At 39.1% G+C, this 15599-nt stretch overlaps 1 protein-coding gene across 1 annotated transcript in view; it reads right to left on the bottom strand.

Annotated features, from left to right (window-relative positions):
• Window positions 1–15599, bottom strand: part of Vps50 (VPS50 subunit of EARP/GARPII complex) — a 132679-nt gene that overhangs the window by 37292 nt on the left and 79788 nt on the right. Inside the window, exons 19-20 of the mRNA XM_038320371.1 lie at window positions 8575–8690; window positions 5135–5241 (exon numbers count right to left, since the gene is read on the bottom strand). Of these exons, the coding sequence (XP_038176299.1) occupies window positions 5135–5241; window positions 8575–8690 (223 nt within the window). The remainder of the gene's footprint in view (window positions 1–5134; window positions 5242–8574; window positions 8691–15599) is intronic.

The raw sequence follows: 15599 nt of genomic DNA, 5'->3' as shown, positions 1-15599 counted from the left end.
CTCTGAATTCAGCATGCCAGCTTTAGAAAGTTTTAACATTGCTTGTGATAGTCACAGAACAGTTAGCTAACACAACCCAGGTGACCAGTAAAGGCCATGCCACGCATTACAGGAAAGTCTTATGATCTCCTTTCTAGTCTGTGGTAACTTAACTCTGTCCATAAATGGGAATTAGTATCCTTAACTTCTCACCAAAGTGAAGAGCTTGTTGGCTTTAGGAAAGGACAGCCTGGATTCTCCCACCTTCCAGGTGCATCTCATAGGGTCTCTGAGTTCCAGGTGTTTAAAAAAGATATTAAAAAGAATTCGCAAGACATCAAACATTCACAGTTGATACACAGGTTATAAATCTCAGCTGTTGGTGTTATCTTAAGAAAATTATAATTATGATGAATGCATTGAAGGGAGCATAGGATGCTGTATAATGGAAATCCAGTCCAATCTAAAGATAAGGAAAAGTTTCACAGAAACAATTAAAAGCTTTTCTTCACAACTCCAGACCTGGAGAAGAGACGCAGGAGGACAGAAAAGAAACCAAATATCAGTCATGGACAGAACCTAAAATCAAGACACCTAAGTCATCTGCCTTGGCCAACTCATCAGTAGAAGACACAGAGAAAGATGTGGCTACCTCCTGAATGGCATAGCCAAGGAACACAAGATTTCCTCAAGCAATATCTACACCTCCCATGTGGAACAGGGAAGCACCCAGGGTGGAGGGAATCCCTGGCACTGCAATAACGACCATTGGGAAAGGGTTACCCTGAGAGACAAAATTTTCAACATTAAGGTTCTATAGATACTGGAGATTTACAAAAGTAAAATGTACTTGGCTGGGTGCTATACACAGATGCTGCAAAACCTGTTTTCTTTCTCAATGGTTGGAGCTTATAGTATAAAAGAGCATATGCAAGAATAAAATATAAGCTAAGATAATGTTCATTATCCTACCACACTTAATTGAGAGGTCATCAGGTGTGTGTGTGTGTGTGTGTGTGTGTGTGTGTGTGTGTGTGTGAAGCATATGCAAAGGCAAAATGGAAAGGCTAATAAATAAGGCATACAGGAAACAAAGAGAATCCAACCTGGGCAATGTATTGGAAGTACCCAATAAGAACTGGAGTAAAACTTAACAGGTCTATCACCTGTGTGCCTGTTAAGTTTTCATTCTGTTCCTGGAATATTTTAGCTCAGCCCCTTAAATATCCAGTATTATTTCCTAGAGAGAGATACTAAAGACTGTGCTTCTTGGCCAACCTCTTAATACACATGGCTATATATGGAGCTAGCAACTCTGAAAGTAATTTAAAGTTGTTTTAAAGCAAATTTATACATTATAATAACGTATGAAATATCAGCATTAATGTTAATATTATATACAATCTAAAGAGATCATACATTTTTCCTTACACACCACGTATGAAAATACTGCTTTCTAATTTAAAATGAGACTCATGTCTACACAGGGCACTTCATGAGGTCTTTTTCAGTAGTTCCTGCCTACCTTTCAGTGCCATCTTCTCTGAACCACCATGCTCATTAAACATACCATGTGCTGTACACATGCCTACCAACTGAACCACCATTCTCTCTAAACACCATTCTCTCTAAATGTGCTGCACACATACATTCTATCTAGAACGACTTTATCTACTTCCTCATCTATGAGATATATTCAACTTGCAAAGTCCATCAGGATGTCTGCCCCATTCCCAATAAGCCAATTAATCATTAAACAAAAGGGGAAACATTAATCATTTTTTCTCCATGTCTCTTCTCTGCATATTTATTATGGAGCTAAAATAGCCCAAGTTTTGCTGTTTGGTGTGTTACTTCCTATGTTGGTCTCCTTAAGGGCAAGGGCCTTTCTATGACTCTTATATTCAGTAGACGGCAGACTGCCTGAAACAAAGCAGAGAGGCTCAAAAAAAGAGTATGAAAGTTAAAATAGAAAATGAGTTAGAGATATTAACAGGAGTTCAAAAATAGAAGTGTAGTTTAAACATATGAAAAGATGCTTGAACGCAAACATGATTAAATCCATATCTGAATGAGATGTCATTTAACCTGTCAGACAGGCATCTCAATCTATATATGTGTTAGTGAGACTGAGAAACCAATCCTCCCAAATGGTTGGCAGCAAAGCAAACTAACAGAGCCTCTGCAGTGGAGTGCACAATGTGTGCACTCTCTAATCCCGACAGGGGAAGCACTTAGAAAAGCGCTCTAAAGTCGTATTTTCACATGAGCAAACTGACTTCTTCCAGAATATTTGCTGTGCCCCTGTCTATCATGTCATGCCAGATGAAACAACAAATGTTCAAAGTCAGAGTGGAAAGCTAAGCTGCACGCAACTACACGTCAGGAGTGTGAAGAAGAGAGAATGGAACACGCTGCAATATACCAAAGATGTTTTCAATGAGGCTTCATGAAATGTGAAATGGGGAAAAGGCATGATAAAGAATACTATGCACAGTGTAAGGTGAGTCTTAAACCCAAAGGAAAACCAACCAAGTGAGGAGGCGCACACTAAACACACCTGGAAAACCATAGGGGCACTTCCAAAGGAAAGCAGGAAACGGTGGGGTGCTTTCTCCAAGGAAAGGGATCTGGACTTCAACAGTTTTGCTTAACTTGGAGGCATTTTAATTTTAAGCCTCTTCCCCACATTATCTTTCAAATTAAAATCCTCAGTAGTAAAATGAATAAATAATGAAGCCAGTGAGAAAGAAAATTATCAGTGAAGGAATGGCTCTCTTCCCCTGAATGCACACCACAGCCATGCTCTGCCTCCAGATCCCTCAAACCAGTATATGTTGCTTTCAATTTAAGTGCAGAGATCTGAGTGTATTTGTTGTCGTAAACTCTGTAGCTATTAGAAATATGCTTGTCCTTCAAACCTATCAACCATGTTCAAATAAAACCTACCTCAAGGAGCAGACCCTTGAGTGCCAAAGCTAGTCCCCAGTGGGACAGATGGGCTCCCATGCCTTTCTGCTCACACAGGATATCAGAAGGAAGTCTCCCAGCCTCTGAAATGGGGAGCCCCACTAACATTTTTCTCTTATTAACACAAGGACAAGCACTACTTTTGCCATTTAGTCCTCAAGTATTCAGTAAAGACATTCCTCATCTCCCTACCTACTAAGCCCCCACCTCTTGCCTCTCACCCTCCACCTCCTGCCCCTGCCTTGAGAGGCTCTCTTCAAATTCTACTTTATGTATATTCACAAACTGATGAGAAAGTCACCCCCAGGGAGACAGAAAAGTCCACAGAGTAGAGGTGGGGGTGGGGCAATAAGAATAGAACTGCTTTCTAATAGACACAGAAGAATACAAACCTTCTTCAAATTTCTACACTAACCAAGAAATTAAGAGTTGTGCTTGGTGTTGGATTTAACAGAAGGAAACATGACAGCCTTGTTCATTTTGTTTTAGTGTTGTAAAGCATTCAGACTAAGATATGACTCCTCTAGTCACTTGAAGTGGGTATGGTTTAAAAATAAAAGACCCTTTATATGTGGCCAGCTGCATTATTTTCATTATCTGTTTCCGCATTCCCTATCAGAATATCATTTCTTGGCACTGCCTCCAGACACTTCATGTGGCTAAAGTCATTGATATGGATGGCACAGCTGCTTCTAATTTAACACAGTTAGCAAAATCAGACAAACCATCTCAAGCAGTGTATTCAAAACATCAAATACTTCTAAGTCCCATGAGGTTGAGAGAGATGACAAGGCCCTACAAGGTTCAGAGTATCTATCAGTGAAGATCACAGGAGTGAGTGACAGGGCTGGGTGGAAAGATGAGGAAAGGAAAGCCAGAAAGCTACCTTCATGTAGCTGATCAGTGACAGTGGAAAAACTAGACCACAAAAAGCTCAGGTAATGCTATCTTTCAGGGGCCTAATTCTAACACACAGAATTGAGAACTATTCTAATTGAACATGGGAAGGGATTCTTGGCAACGAGCTCAGTTTAACAGCAGAGTAAGCTGTTTTGTGCTACAGCAGGCTTTGAGCAACTCAGAGCCATGAGACAAAAGCATGACAGTACCACATATTACGGAAACCACTGAAAGAAATCTCATTTGGGGGGACTTATACCAGACGACCTCTTAGCGCCCTTTCAATTCTGATTCTGCAAATTCTAAAGAGTTATTCATGCCACTGTTCTGCTACCTCTCCTGGATAAAAGAAGAAAAGCTAATTATTCTGACAATAATTAGCCACAGAATAGCTTTTTGAATCTGTCTTTTTTTCTGGGGCTTGAAAATATATACCTTTTCTTCTCATTTCAATATGACTTTTGCATATTTTTCTCTAGAGAAAGTAGGACTAAAGCATTTTGTATATTTTATCATATTCACTAATGATGTTTAGAGATTATCTTAGATAACAGAGCATTTCATGAAAGCTGAAGTTACTCAAACAAAACAGTAGATAAAAGGCAACCTCACAAATAGAACATAGAGCTTCTGCAGCCAGCTGCAAATATGCGTGCCTGGTACGGACAGCAGAGAAAAGCTCTCTTATCTCTCAAATGCATGGATCTATTTGTGAAATATAAAGCCTGAAGAATACAAGATGCTGAAATACCAACATTAAAAATCGACATCCCCCTTGGCACTGTATGTTTAGGATGGCATTGTTCCTGTTTGCCTTCGACGAGATCATCTAAACGTCTTATCTGTAACAAGACGCATCCTGCAACTGGAAGGTTTCCTCTGTTAAACCCTGTCTGAGAAGAGCAGAAATCACTCTGCACTCCACTTCTCTGACAGCAAGGCTGGGAAGCTCTATGAGGCAATTAAACAGAAAAATACTGTGCTGTGAAATTGGCACTATCACCCTTGTATATAGACTTCTAACTCAATCAGCTGGAATGCTTCAGAAACATCAGAAGATACAATAACTTAAGTAGCTAACTGGAAAGATGAAATGGACACTAATATTTGTATACTACTATGTGGAACATTTACAAGATAAGAAGCACTGACACAGAACATTCTTAAATCCTTCACTGCAGCAGACACTAATCATGCAAAGAAATTTAAGTAAAAAATAACTCAGTAACTAAAGCAAGCTATAACTGACATAATTTTTTAAAAATAGAAAGGTATGGCTACTCACCAACAAGTCTTATTACATTCAACGTTGTATTTGTTAAGATTGGTGCGTTCACTTTATTTAGACTGTAATCTGATTTCTTCCTGCTCTTAAGGGTCTCTCGTGAAACACTTCACATGGAAAACAAAAGAAATGCCCTTAGACTGCAGACTAGTAAACCAATCAGTTACTCAGCTTATCATCTAGCTCCCACTCACAAATTATTTACTGAAATCCTACACATACGCGAACTCAGAGCCCAGTGAGAGGAGAAACAGTAAACAAAAAAAAAAAAAATAAAAAGTTCTAGAAATGTAGTCTAGGCATTCTGAAAACTCCACCCTAGGTGTTTGTCAACATCTCTATCTCTACTGAATTCAGTTTTCAAATCCCAAATAGTCAACTATTTTATTCCACTTATTTCTGTGTTTTCTTGGTCACCATTCTGCTGTGGAACAATCTTTGTACACTATAAACATGTACTACTCTCATTGGGGGCATACACGGAGAGCCAGGCTAAAAGGACTGGGAATAAGGGCCGAGTCTTAGGAGTTTCAAGCCAGGTGCAGAGGAAGCAAGATATGCAGAAAATGAGGTAACAAGCCATAAGCCACGTGATAAAACTTAGATAAGAATTGTGGATTAATTTAAGTTGTAAGAACTAGTTAGTAGCAATGCTAAGCTACAGGCCTAGCATACATAATTAACATTAGGTCTCAGTGTGGTTGTGTGGGAACTTGCTGGCAGGACAGAAAAGTCTGCTTTCTTCTTTAAGTTCCTTATCTGTCACTTTTTAACTCCTTAAATCCCCTGATGAAGTGAGTGTTCTTTCTAGTTCTGGGTCCTGGAGTTCATTTAGATGATTCCACCTGTTTCTGTGATACGCCCCTTAGCAGTTGGGCTGCTTTTGTTGTGTGTCTGATGTGAGGCTGAGCCAATACAGGAGCTGTGTACTACGCCTGGGAGTGGCAACCATTCTAAAATCTGTTAACACTTCTGAAACACAGGATTTTCCTATAGAGGTTATACACCTAGGCACAAATGTATCAAACCTATGGATTTCAGAAAATTTTAAGAAAAACATCCTCTATGGAACTGGAATTAAAAGAAGATATGATGACTGAGTATTAGGTCAACAGGTCAACACAATTTCCAAAAGAAAAGTTACACACACACACACACACATATTATAAGGCCATTTTTTTTTTTTTTTTTTTTTTTTTTTTGGTTTTTCGAGACAGGGTTTCTCTGTAGCTTTGGAGCCTGTCCTGGAACTAGCTCTTGTAGACCAGGCTGGTCTCGAACTCACAGAGATCCGCCTGCCTCTGCCTCCCGAGTGCTGGGATTAAAGGCGTGCGCCACCACCGCCCGGCTATAAGGCCATTTTTGAAGGGTATAACATGTTAAGATGAATATGATCAAAATGAATGAAATTCTCAGAAAATCAGTAAAAATATTTTAGAAAGAATGTGATTATGGATCAGGCAGAGCAAACAGAGTCTGCTGCCACGTACAATGTGTGAGCAAAGGGCAGTGCCAGGAGAGAGGCAAACAGAGACAGGGCCACCAAATCATCAAGCCTAAGGATTGTGCAGGTTCTCTAACTGCAAAGGTGAGCCAATAAAACATAAGCAAGGAAAACACCAAGGAATTGAATCAAATTCCTATCTAAGGAAAAATCTCAATGTACAATAAGAATGGTTTACAAGGGAGAGAGTCTGGAGGTGAGAAGCTACAGTAACTCTAACAAAACTGGAGACACACATCCATGAGTAGCACACACTACCTTACGTGTCCATTTCAATTAAAACAGCTTTCCTTTCACCAAAATATTTCTTAAACATATCTAATAAATACAACAAAATCATCCTGTCCAGCTCAAAGATATGTTAATGTCTCAAATATTCAAAACCCAATAAAATCAAACCTTCACAATCAATATATTTACAACTATATGGATTTTCACTCTTAAGGAGAGCATTACCTCAGTTAAGGTTCCAAGTTAATCAATTGTTAACTAAGTGTAAAGTATACTTAAATCTATCATTTAAATAAATGTGTGTATTAACTAAAAATATCTGACATTAATCACTTCAGCATATCAGGGCCATTTAATTGGATAGAAGTGACAATAACTCTTAATAAAATTATCATAGTTTTGAAGAGTAAAGTTTACCATAAAACAAAACCTAATTACTGGCAGGGAGCCTAATTTAAAAAAAATCAAATATAAAACCAAAAGACTAGAAAAGCAAGATCAGTGCAGAAATGATTGATCTCCAAACTGAAAGCCCTTTGATTAGGCTCAATATTTTTTTTTTTTTTTAGGCTCAATATTTTTAGGAGATGATAAAGTAACTTTTATGACTTGAGAAGGTATTAGCTTGTGATAGTATTTTTCTATTCTTTAAATTACATTTATTTTGGGAGTGGGGGTGGCAGTGATGTTGAGTGCCAAGGTGCATGTGTGGATGTCACAGGGCAACAACGGGAGCAGGTCCTTTCTTATCAAGTGGAAGCTGGGGCTCAAACCCACGTCACCACACTTGGCAACGAACGCCTTCATCCATTCAGCCATTCCACCAGTGCATGACACTATAACTTTTATAATAAAATGAGAACATGGAAGGATAAAATTTTGAGACCCCCATGAGCTACTGGCAATTAACGGCTGCTAAGACAGTGAAATCAGTCTGTCTCAGGGACAAGCCCCTGAGAGGTTATATAACCCACATATCCATGATCAACATTAAATGGACTGAGCAGACTATACCGTGTGCACGTGTGCATGGTAAGTATGTGTGACAACAGGACTAAAAAGAGGTCATGGATTTGAGAAGGAGTGGAAAGGGATATGAGAGTTGAAAGAGGATGAGCTAGAAATGATGCAAATGTAGTATTCATATATAAAATTCTCAATAAAACAAAATTAAAAAGAAATTAGAATATTGCTGCAAAAATCAATGGCAATGATAAACATACACAAAAAAATTATAATAAAGCAACTACTCTGAGGAATTAATGTACAAGAAAAAGAATATAGATTGGTGAAAGTTCTGTGGGACAGAAGACTACATAATACCACTGACTGAATGAGCAAATTTCAGAGCAATTTTTATAATGTCAAATATGCTGTATAAGTCAAAAGAAAAGCTACATTTAAGCCAGTGGGCCCTAGTAGAATCAACTGATATTTTCTGAACCAATAACAGTAAATTTTCATTAAGTAAATTGATTTGAGGAACACCAAGTTAGGCTTTGCTTAACTAGAGTTTTTCATATAAATACTATGTTCTTTTTCCTATAATTTCACTGTTATGGGGGAAACCTACACATTCAAGTCTCTCAGAAATAATTTTATAAGATACTTAATTACTGCCATATCAATAACCACTTAAAATTTTAAATTTTGTTCTCTTAACCGTCAAAGGAATGTAAGCGCCACCCAGGCCCACATCAGTCACCTCTTCACGGGCACGTCGCCCGTCTGCTCATCCACGTAATCCTGCTTCAGCTCCTCGGGGACGTCACTGTCACTGTCAGACTCCTGATAGGCTCTCTCCTGCTCATCAGATTCATACTGCAGAGACACAGCGGGAAATGCAGCAATGCAACACAGGGTCACTTCACTGTAATCGCTCAGCACAAAATATATGTAATTTTAAAGAAATGGCTAAAGGAAAATTCTTAATTTAGTTTTAATTTTACCATGAAGAATCAAATCTCTTTCCATTTTTCTTTTTTATCTTAATTTAAATAGCTCATAAAGAAAGGAAAATGAAAATACCATTAGTGTTCTATATTTGTAAATGAAAACAAACCAAATATTAACAACCACAACTAATACGCCACTGAACAGCAAAGAATAAAGAGTGTATTTTAGACTTAAAAAGATCTTCTGGTGGTTTTGCAATATTTACTTTCAAGTTGTTACTTCTTTAAAAGGTTGAGGATTCAATTCTAGCCCTAGAACTACTACTTTAGTTTAATAAATACACTCAGCGTACAGACTACTCATCTAACTGTGAGGATGTTCAGCTGCATAAACAGCTAAAAAGGTAACATAGCACCAAGAGGCATCCTGAGAGGCTCGCTCCTGAAGTAAGGGTTCCTTCCTAACATCTTCCTTGCTGTTATGGCACTATGGACCAATGCCGGCAGAGAAAGGAAGCTGCAAAGCAAGGTAGGTAGCACCACCTCATCATCATCAGTGTCAGGCATACCCTGACCAAACATTTGTTGGTATTTTCTGCAGTTGTGACCATGTACTGTGCCAAGTTCTCTCAGAAATTATATCTCTTGAATCCTAAAGCCTCCATATATATCTTAACCACATATGCAGCTGAGGAGACACACATGATGACAACATGGAAAGACGTTTGTGCCCTAAATTCTACTTTTAGGTAATCTGCTACTGGGGCAAAACGGCAGGCCTTATTCAGATATGAACCAGAGACTTAAGTATTTATATTATATCTAGAAAGATTAGATTCTACACTAATAATTATTTTTTAAAAAATTCATTACAATTCCCTGTACTTAGATACACAGTGATCCTATCAACATATAGGCAAGAATTCTATTCAGGATGCAGAAGCAGGTATATCATTGTGAGTTTGAGACCAGTCTGGTCTACATAGTGAGTTCCAGGTCAGTCAAAACCATGGAGAGATACCCTGCCTCAAAAATTTGCCAAGACCTGAACCAATGACCTCCACCAGAGCAGGCCTGAGCCAACGACCAAGGCAGTGATCTCCACAGGGAGTGACCACTGAGAGAGCAGGCCAAATCCAGAGACCTCTGCGGGACCAGGCCCAAACCAGGGACCTCCAGGGGGAGCAGGCCCAAGCCAGGGACAACTGCGGAAACAGGCCTGAGCCAGCAAGCTCCTCCAAAGCATGCCTGAGCTAGCAACCTCCACCAGAGCAGGCCTGAGGTAGCAACCTCCAAAGGAGCAGGTACAAGGAAGCTAAGACCTGAGCCTCTGCAAACCGGGTGCAAGTCAGGGACATCTGAGGTAGCAGGCCTGAGCCAGAGACCTTGGCAGGACCAGCCTCAAGCCAGTGACATCTGTGGGAACAGGCCTGAGGCAACAACCTTCACCACAGCAGGCCTGAACCAGTGACCCCAGCCAGAGCAGGCCTAAAGCAGTGACCTCCACACTAGAAAGCTTGAGCCAGTGACTCCACCAGAGCAGGCCTGAAGCAAGGACTTCCACAGAAGCAGGGCTGAGCCAGTGACCTCAGTTGGAACAGCCCCAAGCAAGCAACCTCCATGGGAGCAGGGCTGAACAACCCTGGGACTGCAGAGCGACACCCGGGAGCACTGAGTGAACCCTGGGAACACCAGAAGACCTTAGGGGTTACTGGAACCATGGCCCTGAATGAACCACAAGAAACAACCATCTGAGCCTTGGATTCACTGGTACCTGGAAGATTGATCACCTGAGACACAGCCCCAATTACACCAATCAGAGGAGAAAATGAGTAGACAATGTAAGAACACACTCAATACCACAAAGAGAAATATGGAACCAAAAAACTAGTAGCCCTACAAGACTTGAACACCCAAATATAGATGAAGCAGAAGAAAATAACCTAAAAATAACTTTAGGAGAATGTTTGAGGCCCTTAAAGAGGAAATGAAAAATTCCCTCCTCAAAGAAATGGGAAAAAAAAGACAAAAAAAAAGTAAGAAATCAACAGATCCCTTAAAGAAAACCAAGGGGGAAAAAAAAAAAAAAACAATCAAACAGGTGAAGGAAACGATTCAAGACCCGAAAACCAAAATAGAGACAATAAATAAACCCAAACCAATGGAATTCTGTGTAGGAGTAGGGCCTGCTTGTTAGTCCTGGCCACCTGGCTAGCTTAGCTCCAAAATAACCACATAGAAACTGTATTAAATCACTGCTTGGCCCATTATCTCTAGCTTCTTATTGCTAACTCTTACATCTTAATTTAACTCATTTCTATTAATCTGTATATCACTACGAGGTCATGGCTTACCAGCAAAGATCTGGCATGTCTGACTCTGGCGGCAGCTCCATAGCGTCTCTCTGATGCCACCCTTCTTCCTCCCAGCATACAGCCTAGCTTACCCCCCCCCCCAGTTCTGTTCTCCCCTGCCATTGGCTCAAAGCAGTTCTTATTTATTAACCAATAAAAGCAACACATGGACAGAAGGATGTCCCACATCATTTATGGAAATGGAAATTGTGGGGGAAATGATCAGGAACCACAAATACAAGCATAAAGAGCAGAATACAAGAGATAGAAGAGAGACTCTCAACCAATGAAGATACAATAAAGGGAAAGAGACTCACCTGTCCAAAATAAAAACAATAAAATCTAACCAAAGCTTAACACAAAATATTCAGAAAATATAGGACACCATGAAAAGACCAAACCTAAGAATAATAGTGATAGTAGAAAAAGAAGTTCAACTCAAAAGCACAGAAAATATATTCAAAAAAAATCACAGAAGAAAACTTTCCCAACCTAAAGAAAGATATATATATGAAGACATAAGAAGCATAAAGAACAGCAAAGAGACAGGATCAAAAAAAAGTACCTTTGACACATAATAATCAAAACACTAAACATACAGAATAAAGAAAGAATATTAAGAGCTGCAAAGGAAAAAGGCCAAGTAAGATATAAAGGCAGACCTATCAGAATTACACCTGACTTCTCATTGGAGACAATAAAAGCCAGAAGGTCCTAGTCAAGCATTAAACAGACATTAAGAGACCACAGATGACAGCCTAGACTACTATACCCAGCAAAACTGTCAATTACATAGATGGACAAAACAAGATATTCCATGACAGAACCAGATTTAACCAATACCTAGCCACAAGCCCAGCCCTAAACAAAGTACTAGAAGGAAAACTCCTACCCTATGAAGTTAGCTACATCCACAAAAACACAGACAACAGATGCTTTCACAGCAGCAAATCCCAAAGAAGGGAAAAACTTACACAATAACATTACCAACAACAAAAAACTAAAACAGGAACTAGCAATCACTGATTATTAACATCCCTTAATATAAATGGATTCAACTCACTTATAAAAAGACATAGGCTAACAGATTTGATAAGAAAACACAATACATCCTCCTGTTGCATACAAGAAACACACTTCAATCTCTGGTGTGGGAGCTTCTTCTGTCCATGTATTGCTTTTGTTGGTTAAAGAATAAAGAACTGCTTTGAGCCTATGGCAGGGAAGAACAGAACTAGGCAGGGAAAGCTAGGCTGTATGCTGGGAAAAAGAAGGGTTGGAGTTAGAGAGACGCCATGTAGACCCACCAGACACAGATGCTAGAACTTTAGCCGGTAAACCATTGCCACATAGTGATACACAGATTAATGGAGATATAAGATATAAGAGTTAGCCAATGAGATGCAAGAACTAATTGGCCAAGCAGTGATTTAGTGACTACAGTTTCTGTGTGATTATTTGGGGTCTGAGCTAGCCGGGTGGCCAAGAACCAGCAAGTGGCTCTCTCCTTAAACAAACTGGCACCAATGTGGTTGACTAAAATCCATGTAAAACCTGAGAAAGCTTGAAAAGGAATTCTAGACACAAAAGTACAGAATTTAACACAGCTTCGCGCTGTCTGCTGGCGGCATGTCACAGCTTCCTTAAAAGAGGTTTTCCTGATTTTGCCACGACCTTTAGAAATGCCAGCTTTCTGGGCCTTGCTGCCAGTGACTTCTGGCTCTTTCAGGAGACGGAGCATTTGGATGGGGTTTGCAAGCAGACTGCTGCAGCTTGGTTAACAGCAACATGGACTAGCTGCGTGTCTGAGAATGGGGCTGTGTGCATGGGCCTCAGAGGCTCCACCATGCTGGACTGGGTGGACAAGCAGGCAGTATCATATACAGGATAGTAATGGCATTACTTAAGTTTTAAGAAGGACTTAGCATTTTAAAAAGTGCTCCTGGACAGCAAAGAATTACAGATATGCAATAAAGACAAATCCAGCTGAGTCATAGTGTTGGATAAATGTACGTAGGCTTGGAAGAAAGAAGAAAAAAGAGTATAGAGAGTCAAGAAAAGGGTTAGGTCTTTAAAGAGACAGAGTACACATAGTCATAGATTAAAAGTAGAAAAGAAAAATAAGCCAAGAAAAAATGGAAAATTCAGAGTCTGGATTATGTAGATTATTGTGTTATCTTTTAATCTTTTGACTGTGAAGAAGCTAAGTACAGAGAGACATTTCATTATATGGACTGCTAAGCTAAACCAGCATGTATATTATAAAGTTATCATGACTTCCAAATTTAAGTCTAAGGATATGTTGCTTTGGAAAAGAGGTTCTTCTTTTGTTTCTACAGAGGATGAGAGCCTGTGGATTGCTTCCAGACTGGTGTGGTTTGATGGAAAAAGAACACCCCCCCCCAAAGGATGCCATGAACAACCCCCAAAATTACTATGTCCAATAATCAGCATGAAGCAGTATGGAGAAAACTACGCCCATATTCCCAAATATTGTCTATAAATGTTTGTTTACATTTAAAGGGAGATATGATATAGATATGAATAATTTGCACTGGTATGGCTCTTGGTTTATTGATTCAAATTTAAGGTCAATGTTGTTAAATGTATATGTATTTCTGATCTTCATTAAAGTATTGTGTTCATGTAGCTCATTTAAAAATGTAACATATAATTAAGAAGTATAAGTTAACAAATACTCATCTATAATAGTCAAGCGTGTAGTCATTTTTCTTAGATTTTCTAGATATATAGAGATATATTTCAGTTAGATATTCTTCAAATCTTTCAGAGATCTTCAGAATATGGTATTTAAAATGTTTTAATTTAATATCTTAGGACATTTCATGACTAGGAGACACATCTGCTCCTGGCAGCACAAGCTACTTCAAGAGGAAGATGGGCATTGAAGAGTCTCCTTATGGAGTTGGTTAGCCATCTAGGCAAGAAACTGCTCCTACCTGAACTGCTGAACTGAACATATAGGACCCACAGAGAAATGACTGCTGAACTTGCCTAAAGGTGAGACAATCCTTTGGGGTTCCTGCTTCATGATAGAGTCTGCCAGACATTCTGCAGGACACAGAAGAAAATGACTGACAAACTGCCAATATAGGCAGAACTGTCTTTGAAATTTCCTGCTTCATGGAAAAGTCTGCTGGATACTATGGGCCAGCAGGCTGAAGATAGATATTCCACTGGTACAAAAGAATTTTGGGTAACTGTCCAGTCAGTGAGATGTCTCTGTCAATTCTAGAGTTTTGGAAGTTGATTAAAATGTACCCCCTTTTTACTTACTTAATATTATATCATTCTGGAGGCTGTGATGGAGTTGAAGGATAGGAAATAGAAATAAATATTGTAACTGTAATCCTTGCTTGATAACCGTTTTATTACATGTAATTTTACTATGTTAAAGTTAAAGCCTTCCTTTTTTTTAAATGGAAAATGGGAAATGGTGTGGAGGTCCTTCTGTCTATGTGTTGCTTTTATTGGTTAATGGATAAAGAACTCCTCCTTTGAGCCTATGGCAGGGAAGAACAGGACCAGGCAGGGAAAGCTAGGTTGTATGCTGGGAGAAAGAAGGGCAGAGTCAGAGATAAGCCATGGAACTCTGGAGACAGACACTGGTAACTTTAGCCAATAAGCCACAGCCACGTAGCTATACACAGATTGATAAAAATGGGTTAAATTAATATGTAAGAGTTAGCCAATAAGAAGCTAAAGCTAATGTCCCAAGCAGTGATTTAATTAATATAGTTTATGTGTGATTATTTTAGGTCTAAGGTAGTCGGGCAGCCGGGAACCAACAAGCAGTTCTCTCCTTCTACAAAGCTCAATGACAGACATTACCTCAGAGTAAAGGATTGAGAACAAATATTCCAATCAAATGAACCAAATACAAGCGAGTGTAGCTATCCTAATATCTAACAAAACAGACTTGAAATTTAAAAAAAAAAAATCAATCAAAAGAGACAAAAAAAGAACATTTCATATAAGCCACAGGAAAAATCCATAAAGAGGAAATCTCAATGGAACAAAGAAAGCATATTCAACAAATGGTGCTGGCATAACTGAACATCTATGCCCCAAATACAAGAGCACCCTCATATGTAAAAGAAACATTTCTAAAGCTTAAATTACATATTAAACCCCACACACTAATAGTGGGAGAGTTCAACAGCCCACTCTCATCAATGGGCAGATCTGTCAGACAGAAAATTAACAGAGAAATAAAGAAACTAACAGATGTTACGAATCAAATGGACTTAATAGGCATCCCTAAAACATTATATACAGATTTCAATGCAATGACCATAAAAATCCCAGCAAATTTTTTTACAGACCTCAAAAGAACAATACTCAACTTCATATGGAAAAGCAAAAAACTCAGGATAGCCAGAACAATCCTGTACAATAAAGGAACTTTTGGAGGCATCACAATCTCTGACTTCAAACTCTACTACTGAGCTACAGTACTG

This window comes from Arvicola amphibius, chromosome 2 (assembly GCF_903992535.2).
Source record: "Arvicola amphibius chromosome 2, mArvAmp1.2, whole genome shotgun sequence".
NCBI lineage: Eukaryota > Metazoa > Chordata > Mammalia > Rodentia > Cricetidae > Arvicola > Arvicola amphibius.
This window is presented reverse-complemented; position numbering and strand designations above follow the sequence as displayed.